Source organism: Mirounga angustirostris, unplaced genomic scaffold (assembly GCF_029215605.1).
Source record: "Mirounga angustirostris isolate CCGP_5_RB_7025 unplaced genomic scaffold, mMirAng1.0.hap1 SCAF_11, whole genome shotgun sequence".
Taxonomy (NCBI): Eukaryota; Metazoa; Chordata; class Mammalia; order Carnivora; family Phocidae; genus Mirounga; species Mirounga angustirostris.
In genome coordinates, this window is record NW_026991719.1 from 72,006,880 (window position 1) to 72,026,640 (window position 19,761).

The 19,761-nt window shown below is 33.4% G+C and overlaps 1 protein-coding gene across 2 annotated transcripts in view; it reads left to right on the forward strand.

The window, feature by feature from the left end:
• DACH2 (dachshund family transcription factor 2) overlaps nucleotides 1-4,887 on the forward strand; it is a 909,992-nt gene extending 905,105 nt beyond the window's left edge. For both annotated transcript variants that reach the window (XM_064574314.1, XM_064574315.1), the window contains 2 exons: nucleotides 2,122-2,268; nucleotides 4,313-4,887. In XM_064574314.1, coding sequence (XP_064430384.1) covers nucleotides 2,122-2,268; nucleotides 4,313-4,545 — 380 coding nt within the window. In that variant the 3' untranslated portion in view covers nucleotides 4,546-4,887. The remainder of the gene's footprint in view (nucleotides 1-2,121; nucleotides 2,269-4,312) is intronic.
• Nucleotides 4,888-19,761: the final 14,874 nt, after the last annotated feature.

A 19,761-nucleotide genomic window follows, 5' to 3' on the forward strand; every position in this document is an offset into this window, starting at 1 on the left:
TAATACATTATATGTTAAAAAAAAAAAAAGAAGATAGCAGGAAGGGAAAAATGAAGGGGTGGGAATTGGAGGGGGCGACGAACCATGAGAGACTATGGACTCTGAGAAACAAACTGAGGGTTCTAGAGGGGAGGGGGTTGGGGGGATGGGTTAGCCTGGTGATGGGTATTAAAGAGGGCACATACTTAATGGAGCACTGGGTATTATACACAAACAATGAATCATGGAACACTACATCAAAAACTAATGATGTAATGTATGGTGATTAATATAACATAATAAAATAAAATTAGAAAAAAGAAAAAGAAAGAGGGGGCAATTGATCTTATGGTTAAAAGTAACAACTCTCCTAGTATATAGAAAGAATAGTAATTATATATATGTAAATATTATATAAAAACATAGTTTTGTGTATATATGTATATTTAGAATTCCTATTTTTTTCCAATTAAAAACCTAGATATAGTCCCAGAAAAAATGTTCAGTATATAGTACATCCTAAATAAATGATAGTTATTATTATTTATTTATATAATTTAAAGTAATATGCTGATGCTGTGGGATTGTTGAGCACAACAGTCAAAAGAGAATTCTTGAGATGTTTTACAGTGCAACTTAGTAAGTTTATTTAAGTAGCATGGGGATAGGACCCATGGGCAGAAAGAGCTGTACTTTTTGCTGTATGAAGCTGGTGGTTATACGCTTAGTGCTCAAAAGGGAGGGGATGTGCAGGGAGTATTACATCATAAATGTCTTCTTTAAATAACAACTCATAAAACTGCTTTCATGATATTTCTCTGGTGCTTATCATTCAGTTCATGGTAACTATCAGTGAGGTTTACAGGCAGTCATGAGACCCTTTAAGAATGTAGCAATTAGCACATAAGTGATCCTTATTGAAACAATGCAAGCTACTTAGGTCAGTCTTTTGAGCTAAAGGTGCACATTTTTTTGCTTCTCTCTTCACTGTGACATTGTTTGTAATATACGTAATCATAAATTTCAAGGGAATCAATATATAGAATGTTTTTGAGCCGATGATTTTACCAGAAGCAAAATTTTGTATTATTAAGGACATTAAATTATACATTAATTTGAATAATCTAGATTTCTGATTTAAATAATTTGTTAAATGCTTTATATGAATGGTGATAATTAGGTATAATTAAAATAGTAAAATATTTTTATGTTGAACCTCATTTAATAATCTTTCATCAAAAAATAACAGAACCCAGGGGTGCCTGGATGGCTCAGTCAGCTAGGTGTCAGATTCCTGGTTTTGGCTCAGGTCATGATCTTGTGGGTTGTGAGATAGATCCTGCACTGAGTCTCTACACTTAGTGGGGAGTCTTCTTGAAGATTCTCTCCCTCTGCCCCTCCCCCTCAAAATAAATAAATATTTTAAAAAGTAACAGAAACCATATTTTCTCAGTGTCTTTTTTTCAAGTTTTGCAATTTTGTTATTACCTCAGACTTCTGAATTTTTGTTTCACATAAACATAAATTTACCTGGGTAAATTATTCTTTTCAAGTTGCTGAAGGTCATTTATGTGAAAGACCTTGAACTGTGAAATAAATGCAAATGAAACTTAAATTAGCATCATAATTAGTTCAATAAAATATTTTAATTATATGTAAACACTTTTAACATGTTTAAAATTTTTAATTTTACATGTTTCTTGAATGTTTTTCTATTGTCACAATGAAAATATCTCAATTTTTAAAAACTGATTCAGAAAGACTATGAAGATTGGTATACTTAAAACCCTGCTATGAACCAATATATTGCAGGTGTCCAATAATTCTATCTAAGAAATTATCAAATATTTAATGCTATCATTACAAGCATGTAGTTAGTGAAAGTAGAAAATAATTTTCTACCACTACTACCACTGCCATACAAATGTATGTTTATTATAAAGCATATGCACTGGAAAGGTGAAAGCAAAAAGAAGCAAATTGTATGATTGAACATCTGATTGAATCTAATGAGAACTGGAACCAAAAGAAGCTAATGATATGATTTGTGTCTCTTTGTATCTGTATCTATGGTTTATAATCCACCCAAACTGGCAACTGTTGGCCGAAGTTTTGCCAACCATTTACTTTTTCATGTTTTAGCTACCATGCAAAAGCGTCTGAAGAAGGAGAAAAAAGCCAAAAGAAAATTGCAGGAAGCCTTGGAATTTGAATCAAAGCGCCGGGAACAAGTGGAACAAGCACTTAGGCAAGCCACTAGTAGTGACAGTGGCCTGAGGATGTTGAAAGGTAATGTCAGATTTGGACTTTCACACTCAAGGTACACAAAGAAAAAAACCCGATTTAAAAAAGAGAGAGAGGGAGAAGAAAGAGAAAGAAAGAAAGAAAGAAAAAAAGAAAGAAAGAGAAAGAAGAAAGAAAAAGAAAGAAAGAAAGAAAGAAAGAAAGAAAGAAAGAAAGAAAGAAAGAAAGAAAGAAAGAAAGAAAGAAAGAAAGAAAGAAAGAAAGAAAGAAAAGAAAAGAAAAGAAAAGAAAGGAAGGAAGGAAGGAAGGAAGGAAGGAAGAATGGAAGGAAGGAAGAAAGAACAAAGGAAGGAAGGAAGGGAGGGGCAGGCTCTGTTCAAGAATAATTAAAAAATCAATTTGAGGCCAAGTGCTTTAGTTACTAATTAAATGTATCAAAATAATCCCTCTTCTGGGAGATACAAAAAGCCTAGGAATAACAGGAAACCCTGCTGACTTTTGCAGTAGCAGCAGTAATACTGATAACTCCTTGCACCTAAAATGTAAGTATTTTATGTCCATTCATATTAAAATATGCTGATGATTGGTATACTCTATTTTAATGAGTTATAGGATGCTGGTTTCTTTAATGTAGATTGCATCAGCGTTGAGGGTTTAAGGAGGGCCTGGATGAAAAAAAAAATGTTCTAAGTACATTCCTGGAGATTTTATGAGAAGAGATGCTTCTGTCATGAAATATCTTAATTCCAAATTTTTCTTATTACATTTTCGATTATGAAACCCCACAACATCATTTCATCTCATAGAATATTCAGGTTCTTCTTTCATAGCACACTGACAGCTTATATTTTTAACTGACATGTTAAATATACATATGTATATTAACTAATATGTGTGTACAGCAAGTATAAGCCTAAGAAATTTACACACACATGTACACATACCCATACATATAAAACTAAAAGGGTGCTTCAGTGTCCTATACTAAGAATGAGTAGAGAATTTTTTATAAATGTGAGTCATATTCTTTCTTTCCAAAAGTTCAGTTCCCTTTTTACTGTGACTGTCTTGGATCATTGTGCTCACAATCAATAGAAATACAATGCTAGATTATTAGCTCATGCTAACCATGCCTCGTTGAGACACAGAAAAAAAAAGAGTAAGTAATTATACATTAATATTTTACACAATGGGACATCTTGAGTAGCAATGGGACATATGTTCTGTGCACTCATTATTGTTATTTGAGGCCCTGAACTTGTCATTCTGAAGTGGCTTGACTTCTTTTTCACATATTTAAAATCCACCCATAATTGAACTCCATCTAGGTCTAGCTTTTCTATCATGAAGGAAAAACAACTGTTTCTACAGCATGATGGGTACCTTGTATTCAAAGCATTTTCTTATATTAATCTTTGATGGCATTGGGTGATACATTGGCATCTATTATCACATTACCCAAGAGTGTCCAAGCAAATGTGTATATACAGAAATGCTCATATAAAGCTGTGCTTCATGGATATGGATAGCTTTTAGATAATCACATCTCATATTTAAAGTTGAAAATAAAAACCTAACTACTTCTTTTTTCTCAAATTTTTTTCAAAAACAATTTGTGTATCTTTTTGTCCTTATAGCCAGTACTGCATAAAGACCCCAAACCATAACTTGTGCTTTGGTGTTCAGTGTGCTTAGCATAGAGATAATCTCATCATCTATCACATTTTACAATGAAAAGTATAGCATAAGAATGGGGAAGTCCCATTTATGCAATTGCATCCATCTTTTTCTTATTCTACAGTCAGGTCATGTTACCTGATAGTCTGAGGGGATTATTTTCCTTAGAATTATATCTAGAGAATAAAGTAAATAAGTATTTACTATATACTTGAAACTATATGCCAAATTGTACAATTCAGCTATAGTTTATAATCCTCCCTCTTACCATTAAAAACAGACATACAAAAACAAAAACGAAAATTCCATCTAAGGTCTTGTGTTATCTATAGGACCAAATTACTGGTTTCACTTTAAGTAGAATCAGAAAAAAATAGAATTGTACCTTAATCTTGAATGTCACTTCTTTCAGATACTGGAATTCCAGACATTGAAATAGACAACAATGGGACTTCTCATGATAGTACTGCTATGCAAGGTACAGTAAACAGCATACTCCTCTCTATAACTGTCGGATATGGGGTGGGCATGAGCTCCTATGTTGATATTCTTTATATAAGTAAAAGAAATAAGTTTAATTCTTCTTACTTTATGGCAGAGGCAGAAGTCTTCAATGTTTTTTGTGATTATATACATAGGGACTAGTAATTTTACATATACAATGTGGGCAAATTTCTTGTATGTTTAGCTGTTAAAAGGATGTATATTTATGTGTTAGGCATATTCTAAAAATGCATAAATGTGAATATAATTTACCTTTCCAAAGTTTTTCAATAATATACTTTTAAAAATCTCACTAATGTTTGTAAAAACCACAGGTAGAATAATCATAACCTATCAATATGTTTAATGAGTTTTAGACAATACTTTTTATCAACTTCTAAATTCCAATACCAAATTTAGATAACTTGAGAAACCATATAAATACGGAAATAAGACCACGACTTATTCATGATTCTCAGGATTCCCATAAATGCTTAGATCCTTTAAAATTTTTAAAAATACTTAGTAGTAAGAGAATAGATGAAACAAATCAATATAGAATTTCACTGGAGTGCAAAACAACCTGAAAAGAGAAATTAAATTTAACCACTGGAGTTTTTCTAGTCTGATTCTAATGCAGTTTTCTAGCCCTTTGTATGCAGATTACCTTTATTTTTATGTTTAATATGAAAAAATGTCTCACTCTAATAAAAAAGAAAAGGCAACTCCATGAGAAAATGATTTCCTAAATTCAGAAAGCAAGACAATCATGGATATCTTGCTTGCTAGAGGATTAACTGATCAATGCCTTTCCATTGTGTGATGACTGGATCTGCATGAAGGCAACAAAACCAGATGTGACTAAAAGATCCATTTGGGTTCTTTTGTGTGTCACCATTTATGTGTCAGTTTCAGAAAATTTAGAAACCCTCATTCATGTAGATTTGTCCATCATTTTTACAAAACAAGGAATGTAGAGTTCATAGATCTTCTGATAATGCCTGTTTCTGCTGCAGTTGAGTAGACCTAATTAATGCGTTAATTTTGCGAAGTGTGAAAGCATATATGTTTAGTTCATTCAGTGAAGCTTTTGATATTTCTTATCCCTCTTTTGCTTGCCTGCATTCTTCCCTCAATTTAAAAGCTGTGTCAATGTGACCAAAGCCAATATGGACGAGACTCAGTGTTTGTCCAATCAATTCACCACAGTTAAATTTATGAGGAAAGCCCTACTAGTTGTGGGCTACCACTAGTTGAGTTTGCTACCACATAGTGGGCCAAGGTAGGGTTGAATAAGCCTGAAGCATTTGATGACTTCTTAATTGTGGCACACAAATACAGACCCAGTCTTTTATGGAACATTGAGTTTGATTGTGCCCCTCCTTTGATGGGATATAAGGTCAGCTTTGGAACTGGAGAGGTTAAAGCAAACACACCATCAGTGGGTTGTATCTTTATTATCTTTTAATCTTATACTTTCAATTCATTGCTGTTTGTTTAATGTATATGGTGCCTTTAAGTTGCAGCAGTAACATCTTTCCCAACTCTGAAATAAATACAAGCTTTTTTACCGTCCTAAAGTTATTTAATTTCCATGCAACAAAAAACAGATCTTATTCATGGGAGGTTAGATATAAATCAAAAGCCTTCTATTTGGTTTAAATTTCCTTATTTTAACAAAATCTGCAAAGAATAGCTTTTGCATATTAATTTGTGATTAGGGTAGGACACATTTAATATTTATTTTCATTGAGCATACTTTTAATAAGTTCTACTATTTTTTGCTGGCTAAACATGAGGGAATTAGTACACTTTTAAAAGGATTAAAATAGAATTGGTTTTAAAGCAAGGGAATTAACTTTTGTTACTTTTTTCAAATTACAGATCAAATTCTCTAATATTTGTCATTAATAGTGTCAATATATGGTAAAGTATGGTGTGTTAATACTTATTGAATATCTGCCTTTTAGGTTATGTTAAATAATCTTGATAAATGTAATGAAAATGGAAAAGTACACATTCTCATCTCTCTTAGCATAGCATTTAAGCACTATAAATGATAAAGTTCCCATCATCAATTTATGGAAAACTAGAGTGAATGCTTTGTGTTAATATGACAGCAGAATCACAATTTAATATCTAAAATAAGTTTATTTTTTGAGCAAAAAAAAAAACAGGTTTTATTAGCCAGTAGGATAGGTGCCTGAAAATATTATCAGAACTATTTTGCATATAGTTCACAAAATCAATCATTTCAAATAATTACCTAAAAATCCCAGTAATGTTACTTATTATTTAAGATGTTCAGTATTGAAAAATTACTTTTATATGCATTTATGAACTTCAGAAAATGTATAATGCCTGGAAAACATAAAATGCAAACTTAGCCATTATTTTTTCATTCTTCCTAATTACTTTTGTTCTTGTGTGCTATAGTTTTTATCTTTTGGGATTTATTTTGATACTGATTTCATCTTTCCATTTCCCTCAATTACCCATTTTTTATCTTGGAAAAGTATTTGCTAGCATTGTTTATGAGGGTCATTCAGGCATGCCAATCCAGTGCCATTTCCAAAACTCATCTTTATCACAGCAAACAATTCCAGCATCAGTGAAGACTTTTCTCTTCCTATTGTCAATAGCTCTGCTGGATAGAAATCTATCAATCACCCAGTGTTCTCGCTTTTGGAAATTAAATTAGTTCCAATGGGATATCTCCTTAAAAGAGTTTTAAAGAGGACTTGGAAGAATGTTGCTTGGCCCCCTTTAAAAGTAATAAAGTCATATACAGTTTTATGATAATTATCACATGGACTTTAGTACAAAGATTCTTTGTACTAAGATTCTTACATGTATTCTAAATCTCTTTAGCTTAGTTATTTCATGTCTTTTATGCTTCGAATGTTGTTTGACAGACAAGGTATGCATAAGCCACCTTTTGTAACCCTTATTTTAGCAGTCTATTATAGCAGCTCCTTCTGAATATTTTAAGGTGATCAAACAATGAATACATATTCATTCTAATGGCTCTGTCCACTATTGATGGAGGTGAAGGATTCGGTGGAGCATGTACAATAATATTGTCCCACCTAGATTCACATAACTCAGTTGAGGACCTGCAAGACAGCACATTAACCATCTTATCATCCAATCTCTGTTTCACATAAAATAAACATACTGGGTGTCATTAAGTGCACCTTCAGATCAATGATTTTTGCAAATGACGTTCAAGTACCATTTGCGTAGTGCATTTCTGCTGATAAAAGCAAATTAGCACAGCTACAAATGCACTGATAAAAACTAAAACTGAACAGCAGTACCATTAGCTAACAAAGTAATATTTTCTCTTTACTGTGTTCTGCCATTTAGTTATTATCCTATCGGAAATCTAATTATAATCCTTTTACTCCCTAGTCAAACTTCACAGTTTTTGCAAGCTTAGCACTGACAAGTGATTTCATTACATTTGATTAACTTCACTTGGAGACCTAAAAACCCTCGCAGTTTCTTAGATTCCCTATTTGCCCGTTAGAGCAACAGCTCCTTTAATTAATTAGCACGAACAGCAGTAACATGAACTGCTGAACAGAAAATAACATCATTTTACGATCACAGGGAGACTTCTTTTGCATGTTTATACCTTAGTTAACTCTTGTATGACTATATTTCATTGTTAGGGGTTACTGCTACAGTTGACAGTGCATGTTCTTAAATTTTTGAAAACTGACCTCATCATATTAATGACAGATAAAACAAGCCCAGGATATGCAGCCATTAAGTTTTAGAAAACACACAACAGCCTTCATGAACTGACTTTCTAGTAATGAAATAAAATTAAAAAAGTTCAAGGGAGATAACATCATAAATTGCAAGGGCACAGTGACACATTGCTCCTGTTCCTGCCATTGTATTTGTTTGGGGAAAATGAAACAAAACAAAATTTAAAAAACAGACAAATTAGAAACTTTTGCAAGAAGAATGTCAATCTGTGCGAATAATTTTTACATTTGCTTTTTTTCTCTACATGTTTGACCATGACACAAAATGATTTAACACTAGAATATATTTTTCCATAAATATGGTGGAATCTTAAATAATTTTCCTTCCTTTTGCTACTAACACTCCAGGAATAGATATTAAATCTAACCTATGTGTTAAAAGTAAACCAAAATTTGATGCAAAAGATAAACCTACTAAAATTTTTTTCCCTTCTGAGCCATTTTTGTTCAGAAAAATGTGAAAGCTTATTCAGAAACTATAGACTAACCATTCTAAAATATAAAAAGCATGATCTCATCTCTGCAGCACTTGGTGAAGATGCCCCTGAAGAATTAAAAGAAGGTGACTAAAGTGTCATTTGACTCTAAAAGTAACACACAATTTTAACACTTCCATGCTAAAAAACACTTATATCTTACAATGTAATTTAATATATGTGTTTATAATATAGAAATTTTAATATATATTTATACTATGAAATATATATGATTATGTATATTCTCATCTACTCTCTCAAAATCAATTTGAGCAATGTCTAGCCTTCCTTGACCTTTGAAACTTCCTTATATTCCATCTTTGCTGCTCACTTGGTTACCCAGCATAACATTCCTCCAATGAGCTTCAGATGGCATGCCAAAATTTATTGGAAACAATTACCCTTGGGCTAAAATTGTTATTGCAGAATCTGGTAGAATAGCAATGAAAGTGATGGAAGGAGCAAGTAAGGAGACTGGAAAAACTAAATCGTATATGATTACTTGCCATGTATGTGATTTGACAAGAAAAACTAAAAGGAGAGCAGATAGAATTTCTCTATAGGCTTTTCTACTAATTCCCACCACATTGTGCTCTACATCTTTCTCTTGGGGTTCCACAGACTACTTCCCACTCTATCTTCATCAATCATTAATTGTCCTCCCCTTTTATGTATCATACTATGCTGGAAGGTATACATAGGCACTTTAATATTCCCATTGTAAAGTGGAAATGTTCTTTTCTAAAGTGTACAGTGTGTCAGAGATTAGAAAGATTGTGGGAAGTGGGTCTTCTTTCCTCTTAAATGCTTCCTTTAAGAGTAGGAGCCTTTTACTACTCAGAGAAACTTTACTGCAACTGCCATCATAGAGTGAAAAAAGACTGTAGTACACACCCTACAGAGAAGATTTTAGCATCTTCCCCTAAAGCAGCAGTATTTTTTCCCTGTAAGATTCATTAGATGGTCCGAGTCTTTTTATTTTCTCCCTCAGGAAGTATTCCTCTCTCATTTTCTTCATCCTTCACAGGATTTTTATCTTGATTGATGGTACCTCCCAGACCATATCATACCTTTTTCTGTGAAATACCTGTCAGATTATAGCACACATTATGCTTTTAGTTCTTTCTAAGGAGGATGTAAAGAGCTTACATTACTTGATGATTTAGGGCTTGGTTGTCAAGGGGTGGCTTGCACCACCTACCACTACATTGTTAACAGAATATTTGCAATGACTGAAATGCTGTCACACTAATGATGATAACATAAAGTCCCATCTGCAGATCTAAGACATACAATTCCCGTTACATCTCACTTACAAAATAGATGAAATTATAATTGTAGTGATAGCAAGATAGTGAGACTTGTAATCTAAAATAGGTTGCTCTGCTATTCAGCATTTTGGAAGTCTATAGAACTAATTCATTAATCAAAAGATCTTTCTGACTCTTACCGAGGAAGGGTTGTTTAACTCAACTCTGTAACTGCTTAACCAGTTACTTTATGCTCCCTCCTCTGTACTTACACATTTTTTTTAAATATTTTATTTATTTATTTGAGAGAGAGAGAATGAGAGACAGAGAGCACGAGAGGGAAGAGGGCAGAGGGAGAAGCAGACCCCCTGCTGAGCAGGGAGCCTGATGTGGGACTCAATCCCGGGACTCCAGGATCATGACCTGAGCCGAAGGCAGTCGCTTAACCAACTGAGCCACCCAGGTGCCCTGTACTTACACATTTTTAAGCTTAAAATTCACTCTATCCCTCCCCAAACCCAAATAAGCTTGAGGAAAATGCAAAAGGAAAACTTTCTCTGATTAAAAGTCCCTTGGTTTCACATTTAATTAATTAATGATTAATTAAATTAATTAAAAACACACAGCATTTTCATAGAAGGCTGTAATAATATGTCATTGTTGTCATACCACTTTCTTTAAATAAGTAGAATAAAATGAAAAAAAAAAAAGCAGAATGATGTTGCAGCCACGTAAATGTTTTCTGGTTCTATACCAACATGCTTATTGAATAATCCTAAAACTGGAATAATGAAAAAAGAAAGGCAAGATCTAGTATTTGTATAGCCTGGTGAACTTTGTGCCATTCTTCTCTTTTTTGGGGGATAGGGTGAGGGAGGGCTTAATTTAAAAAGGTAACTTATTGGGTGAGTTAACTGAAACTTCCAGGGATAGATTCAGGCATGGTTGCCTCCAGGAACTCAAATAATAAATCCGTTTAAGATGTCTCCCTTCCCAGTTCCCTCCAGTCTCCCTTCCTTTTGAAGACTTTGATTTTTTTTTATATTTAGTTAAGTTTTCCTGTTCAGTTGTACAAAATGTGGCAAACCCAGGCTTACTGTTAGTTCTCTCAATAGTAACAATTCCATCAGAAAGAGGATTTTGTCTTTGTGTCATTCTTAACATGCACATCCTCTACCAGGATTATCCCTGTATGATAATTAAGAAAGGTATGATTAACCTCCATTTTATAAGTAGGGAAATAGCCTAAGAGAAGTTATTTGGCTTGCTACTGACAGTCGGTTCTGAAACATCAAAAACTAATGAAGTACTGTATGGTGACTAACAACATAATAAAAAATAAATAAAACATAGGAATCTTAACTCCCTCGGTCATTATCCTTATTGTCAATTTGTGTTGATATTATCACTTTTTTTTTTTAAGATTTTATTTATTTTTTAGAGAGCGAGCGAGAGAAACAGCATGAGAGGGGAGAGGGTCAGAGGGAGAAGCAGGCTCCCCGCTGAGCCGGGAGCCCGATGTGGGACTCGATCCCAGGACCCTGGGATCATGACCTGAGCCGAAGGCAGACGCTTAACCATCTGAGCCACCCAGGAGCCCGATATTATCACTTTCAATCCATACTGTTAAAATTTCTCATAGTCAGCTAGCTAGGATATTTAACTAGACTGAAACATTATCCCATGCAGAACAATGCAGCAGGACCTAGATGGAAGAAAGCTTTTCCAGCTCGTAGTTAATTAACCAAAATAGCCTAAAACCAACTCTAATTAATCACTAATGCCTTAAAACTTCTCAGAGATTGGGGTAGTGCTTATAAAAACTACACAAATACCATACAGCTCTCTTTTCTATTTAAAACTGTGTAGAGAAGTTGAAATAAAAATAGAAAAAACTTTTCTATTTGTGGCAAAACTCACATCATCTATCAGAACAAGACCTTAACAGATCCTCAGTTATGTAACTTAGGCCAGGATTCTTTACCGTGGGCCATTAGCATAAAGTCTTATTTGTTTGCTATAAGGAATTTCTTTCTCATTTATAATAACCATATAACAATCAATTTTGGAAATTAAAGTGAATTTAACGAAAAACATTCTTTAGATTTTATACAGACCTCCTTGAAGTCCCCTAATCTGTTGACCCCCACAGTTTATAATTTACTTGTTTAATGTTTGAAAATTAACATTAGTAATAATCTGCTTACTTAAACTGCAATCTACTTATCTCAGTAATGCAAATGGTTATTTGGACAACATTTCACCAATTCCTCTTTTAACTTTAAAGAAAACAGCATTTTTATAAACATTTCTTCACTATTTCCCTATTGCCCCATAGATTTTTAAGTGCTTGTATTTACTTTAAAAAAAATACAGATGAATATCATGTTGATCTCAGCATTGGTGAGTAGCCATTTAAAATGGGTGAGGCATAACCTGCAACTCAAATTTTACAATCTCCTGGTAACTGCATTTCAGCCTTCCATGGGAAATGTTGGATGTGGTCCTTTTTAATGTTGTTCAAGTGAACATTTAATGTTTTCCCATTACTTTCATTTTCATTTTCCTCCATATTTTGATCACACATTTTAATTCCTTTGAAATGTAGGATTATGATGTTTTTCTATTAGTTTAACATACAAAAGGAGTAGCTAAAAGTTGTAAAAATAACTTAATTGTACTTTTAAATATTACATAAAATATTTACAATATGCTTCCTAAATAAAACTCAAATAAATTTGACCTTTACAAAATATTTTTAAAATCATATGCTTATGGAAGGTGGGTAATACAACCTTAGATTTTTAGAAGAATGACATAAGCAACTTACCACTTTTCACCATGGCATTATCTATAAGAAGTAGTGAAAGAATATGACATTCCACATGTGACACAAGTGCTTAGAATGGCTTAGTATGGCTCCTAACATAGTCAGTGTTCCATAAATACTAGTTTGTATTTATTTTTCTTTCTTTTCCTTTTCTCTGTAGGAAAGTAGAATTCAAGTACATCTAGGGCTCTTATTGTGGCCCAAAAATTGCAGGTCTGTGTACTGGACACATGCACTTTTATTGACATTTTATATCTGGTCTGTGGGAGACACAGTGTAGGAAGAGCCCTGGTCTAGTAGTCAGAATTTTTCAGTCACTAACTGGCTAACTCAGTTACTAAGCTTGAGAAGTAATTCAACCTATCTCTTCCTTAGTTTTAGTAAAATAATAATTATTATATTTGCCTAATCATCCTCTTCAATAAGTTAGATCCATACTTTCTGACAAGTATGACAAATACAAGATTTCATTATTACTATTCCTAATAAAATACATATGAAGTTAGCATTTGTGTTTCCATGTGTAGATTTTAGTAAGAGTGAAATATTTGGCATATAATTGATGTATAAAACTTCCTTTAAAACATATTCTCTTCAGTATACAGTTATGGCAAATATATTTTTTATAATTTATCCTCATATGAGAAGAGAAGGGTATATGCCACCTTTTTAGGGTGGGTCTTTCAAAGACTAGAGATTAAATAAAGGGGAAAAGGGGAAATTAAAGAATTAATTCACAAAAACAAAGTGAGTTAAAAGTGACAAGAGAGATCGATGTTCTATTGTGACACCATTTGCAAAGAAAAGGCAACCTGTACTGATCTTTCTTTTGATTAAAATATAAATCAGAAATTTGGGGTCTAATAAAGTCAAGTGGTTATTATTTTCAAGAAACTTCCATTTTTTTTAAAAGATGCCACATCAGACCCTGTTAAAAAATGACTCTAAAACAATGCTTTCTCTAGAAGAGTAATCGAATGCTATACTATTTTATTATCTACCCCTTTCTTGCAATAGTCTACTTTTCCTATTTTCAAAATAGTAGCTCCATATTTATACTACTATACTAATATCTAACTGGACCCCAAACTGTTATCAGTTATTTGATTTGAGAATGGCACATTCAGAACTTGTTTCCACAATGAAGTAGAACTCATACAATTGACTGAATATTTAATTTGGATTGAACCTAAGACTCAATAGGAGCATTAACCAGCACATTGTTTTCTCTCTCTCTTATTCAGGTTAGGAAAACATGGCCTTTCAGATATGATCTTATTTAGTGCCAAATAGTACAGTGCCCATTTAAAGATTAGAAACACATCACTAGTTAAGCCACTTAAAGAAAACATAAAACTTACTACTTAGCTGGAGAAATCGCTTATAAAATATTGCCATTAGTTCATGAATAAGGTAGCTACCGCAAAAGAAAGTTTTGATAGCCCCAAATATGCCTATGATGAAGCCTATCAGTTCTTAAGGAAATCTCATTGTCTTTTTAAAAGTTTTTATTTAAATTCCAGTTAGTTAACATCAGTGTAATATTAGTTTCATGTGTACAATTTAGTGATTTTTTTTTTAAAGATTTTATTTATTTATTTGAGACAGAGAGAATGAGAGAGCCAGAGAGGGGGGAGGGTCAGAGGGAGAAGCAGACTCCCTGCGGAGCAGGGAGCCCGATGCGGAACTCCATCCCAGGACTCCAGGATCATGACCTGAGCCGAAGGCAGTTGCTTAACCAACTGAGCCACCCAGGCGCCCTACAGTTTAGTGATTTAACAGTTACATACAACACCCGGTGCTTATCAGAACAAGTGCACTCCTTTTTTTCCCAAAATTTTTATTTAAATTATAGTTAGTTAACATACAGTACAATGTTGGTTTCAGGAGTAGAATTCAGTGAATCATCACTTACATACAATACCCAGTGCTCATCATATCAAGTGCACTCTCTAACCCCATTGTTTATATAAGTGAGTAAGTGGTGAGGGAACACTTGAAAGAAAACATGAGCTCTGGGTAGGAAAAAATAACTTTTTCCAAACGTAAATTGAACCTTCAAAAACATAATAGACAAATTTCTTTGCAGTTTTTTTTTTTTTTTTTTTTTTTTTAAATACAGGCTTCCCGTTACGGAATGAACGAGTTGTAGGAATAAAAGTCACAGCATAAAGAATACAGTCAATGATATTGTAATAGCCTTGTATGGTGACAGATGGTAGCTACATTTGTGGTGAGCATAAAATAACATACAGAGATGTTGAATTACTATGTTGTACACCTGGAGCTAATGTAATACTGTGTGTCAACTACTCAAAAAATTAAAAAAATAAATACACAGTGAGAAGTTACTTTTAAATAACCATTTTGTGAGGGAAGGAAATCTCATCCTGAGGGGAAATTGCAATCATTAACAAAGATTTTGACTCAGGGAAAATGGTGTGGATCTTTATTCATGTTTTAGATTATGAAGAGGGAGAAACCTTTCTTAATGCCTTGCTTATTAAGCTAGTCATGCATTTCACTGCAGATTGTAAAACAGTAGCATGCACAAGGGGCTCCTAAGCATATTTTAGAGTTAGGAAATATCATTTACACTATTTTTATATTGTCAATATCACCCTGAGAGAATAAGATTAAGTTTTAAACTACTGTAAATCTACAGTTTTGCTCACCTTTGTATAATTTCATTTTTAATAGAATAAAACTCACACCAATGAATATATGTTAAAGGTATAAGTCTAATAAAATAATACATTTATTACACAGAGATTCATTCAAATCTTGAACATATATAGCACAGCAAAATACTATAAAGCCATTTTGTGGTTTCCAGCGAAGTTCATTGAGTAGATTTTGGATTTTCTTTGTCATAATGAAATTTTGACCAGGTCTTATTGTTTTTTCTGTGCAGCCTGAACACTGATGCCGGAACTCCAACTGATCATAGGCACGAATAGAGTGCTGTAGCAGTTACCTGCTTATCTAGTGCTGTAATTCTTTAGAATTAATACTCAAATTCTTAAAATATGGAACCTTCAATTACTATTTGTTCATTACTGATAAATAGAACCTTGCACGTACAGGGAAAATGTGCTAGAGAATAGGCTTCACAAGTTTTTAGGGGATAATCATGATGATGATTGAACATGATACTTTACACTTCTATAACCCCTTTCTTCCATGGAGTTCATAGTGTTTCATAAATGTTATCACATGAATCCACACAGCATCCTAGTGGGATAAGTAGGTGCAAGAATTTTTGAGACAGAGAAAATGCTATTTCTAAATGGTGTGACAGAAACTTAAACGTAGGCACACCCACTTTAAGCTGTGATTACTGTGAAATAGCTTTATATCTGCCTGACCTGGGATTTAACAGGAAATATGTGAGGAAGTAACTCATTTGTGCAAATGACCAATATTATCACTGCTTTGGAGCTCACTTTTCTAAAAAAAACAAAAAACAAAAAACAAAAACAAACAAAAAACATGTCTGCAGTGTTCTCTAAGGGAATTATAGACAGATCTAGTTTGCAAATTTTGCCATACCTAGTTCTCCCTTTGATCTGTTGATGGTAAAGCAAGTTATTTAATCCCTTTCCTTGTTTATAAAGAAGGCAATGATAAAAACACATACCCAAGCTACTAAAAATACCCCTTTTATTCTTTTCTGCTCTCCTCCTATCTCCAATCCTACTTCTTCTTTATTAAACTATCAACAACTAAACGGACTGAAAAATCTATAGACATAGGAAAGAGAGGCAGATATGATGGATCAGTCACATCATGGTTATTTTCCATTGTTCACCCTCTGATCTAAACATGACCAGATGCCTATGATGTTCCAGTAATTAGAACCAAATGGGTCATTTGGCTTGAATTGTCCAGGAAATAGCCTCAAATATCTTTAACTGTTTATTTAATGGAGGCCTGGCCAAAGGATGGGGGGAAATACCTGTCATCATTACTTTCATGCCTCCTGAGAATCTAATAGAGCAGTATTCCAATGTGTTAAGTGGCACTCTAGTGATCAGAAAATTTTGTCTCATCCTAATGTGCCCTCCCTACATCAAGCAAAATCTAATTTATTATGTTATTTTTACATCTGCCCTAGAATTAATTGCTGATGTGACAAAAGCACCACTCATCTTATGCAAAAGGCCAACTAAGTTTTTAATCGATTCTCCAATAATCAGTTCCCTTTGACAGTACATGCAATTTCGGCTGGAATGGCCACCTACTCTACACGTTTTAAAATGTTACATTAATTCATATCAATGTGACATTCCAGTCATTCCATGCTCTGAAGGAATTTCTTCTAAGGCACAAGAATTTGACTTCTTGTGCTCTTGATAGACTGTAGAAGTTCTGCTTGTGTAGAGTAGGTGTGCTGACTTTAACCTAATTCAGTGAATAATGTCAAATTAGAAATAAATCATGGATAAAAAAAAGAAATAAATCATGGATTGAGACAAATATAATTTTTAAAAATTGTACTAATATCATCTGAACTGAATAACAAAGATGTATGACTAAAAATATAGCATCCAGAAATGTCTCATTTGATAGTCAAACAGCATGTATTAAACTATAGGGGAAATTGAATAGCATATTCAAATTAACTAAGTCACTTAAAAACAAACTAGTGTCTTTTTACAAATAGATATGTTTAATTGATTTTGATTGAACTATAAGCAATCCTCATATGTTTTCTTATGGTCTTTTCCCACATATCTGCCTTTTTTGTGACACCTGATTTTAGCTTTTTCCTTTCATAAGCTTCAGATGTATGCCACAGAAGGCAAGTCTCACACTTTGCGTTTGGAACAACCAGGTGTGGTTCTTTAAAAATTACTCAACTGATCAGCAGAGGCTCATCTCCTGTATGAAGGGGGCCACACCAGACTCCTGTGCCATGGTGTATGCCTATATCAGGCAGTACTGTGCTAAGAGAAGGACTATATGGGCCTTCATTTTTATTTTTTAAATGGTCACATCTGTGTATATCAACCCCCCCCTTGTACTTATCTGGTAAATCTTAAAGCAATAAACTGCATCAGCTCTTCCCAAATGTCAATGTGTATTGCTCCTTATAAATTCCCAAGCTCCCTAACATTTTTCTAGAGAGGCTTTGTTGGTTGCTCTTCCTGATCTTTAATCTTATTTATATCTAGAATGCATATTACATCATCTCTTTTGGAACTCAAGTACAAACACTCTTAAAACCACGAAACATTTAATTACTAATTAGATGTTTCTTGTTCCTAATGAAGTGAGCACACTGGGTTTGGATTGAAATTCAGCTACTGTTCTCCTCTATTTAGGGCTCCAGATGTTTTTGTTTTATCTAGTTTATTTTGACAGCTACTACTAAATGATAAATCACTCATATTATAGCTGAAATGCATTTTGAAATTGAAATGTTGCAAACATTGAGATTGCTCCAAGGATCAGTGTCAATTAGCAGGTCAATATTGGCTCCTTCCTTATGATCACTCTGTATTGGTATATGTAAAACAGTAACAGAATCTGTGTCAACATTATACAGCATGCTGCACAAGAGTCTATTTTGCTACTATCCTCTAAATTAGGAGAAAAAGGTTTACTACTATGAAATCTCAATTTATTGTATTCTGGGTAGAAAACATTGATTCATATTAATACTGTCTTCTTGTTAGCCTAGTTTTTCTTAGGATTTTTGAGCTGCTGTGGAATAGCTCCTGATAGGTCTTGTAAACCAGCACATTTAATGAAGGGTGTGGGCAGATATGTTTGTCTTTTTTTTTTTTTTTTTTTTTTTTAAGGCAGTAATTAAACATAATAAAGAAGGGAGATTTTTCAGAAACCATTTTTCTAAAGGGCAAATGGTGATTGCTTTTTAGCATTTGTTATTGTGCTTATGGACCTTTTTTAGAAGATACTATTTTGTTTTGCCATTGCTTTCAAGTTTGTGATGTTCACAATTTATATTGCATGACTTAAGCTTTAGCTACATTGTATAAAGTTCAATCTTGTTTTCCATTTGATGCTGAAGAGCTTTCCTTTGACATTTAGGCTGTGTATACAGAAGATGAGATAGACTGGAAAACTGAGCAACTATCTGGTGAATTTTATGAGAATGACTATTCTTAGGTGCCACAAAGGAATTTGAGCAATTCGCTGGGGTGACAGACTACTAAACAGTTCCCCCAAATTCAAACTTTGTTTTCTTCTGGTCTTAGGTAAAGTTCAAGTTAATTCCACAGGCTCTTTGGCAAAATATCTTTGGCAAAAATTGCCCTCTAAGTTTGACCCTTTAGGTCATCTGACTAACACAGACTTTTATTCTTCTATTACCTTACCATATCTTCATTTTTGGTTCTGAAGTGTTATCCAGAAAATTCCACTGGACTCACCACAATACATCTATAGAGAAAGAATAAGTATTTAAAGATTTTATACACAAGGCTTAAAAAGGGTATATTTTCCTCTTGACAATGCTAAATTTTGACCAGACTGAATATTTTAGACTAGGCATATCAGTTCAGCAATGATAATATACTCTCCTTCATGTGTGAAGTTGATACATTTGACTCACAAACACAGACTTTAATTGTTTCTTAAGCATAGGTGATGGATTGGTACATCCACACTTTCTTTCCTGGTTCTTCTTTTGTGACCAAAGGCAAATTTTATGAAGTAGCTGGATAGAGACTCAAGTCATAAGCCATGGCTATGGAAAAGAGCAAGGTTAGACAAAAAGAGGTAGAATTTCTTTTTGAAAATTGTTTCCAAGTATAATTTTTATCCACACAACCAAATATGGATGGTATGGATTCTTTTCATTGCCAACATTTAAGTAGATTGCCAACATTTAAGTTTGACCAAACACATGGTTAAATTGATACTCAGAACTAGTCTCCCTTCATGCAGTATACACAGTCAGGGTTAATCTGGGGAGGGGGAATTCTAAATGTACAAAGCTATCATTACCTTAGATGATAACCAGACACTCCTTTTTCCTTGTAGTAAATCATAGGAATCTTGAACATATCATTATA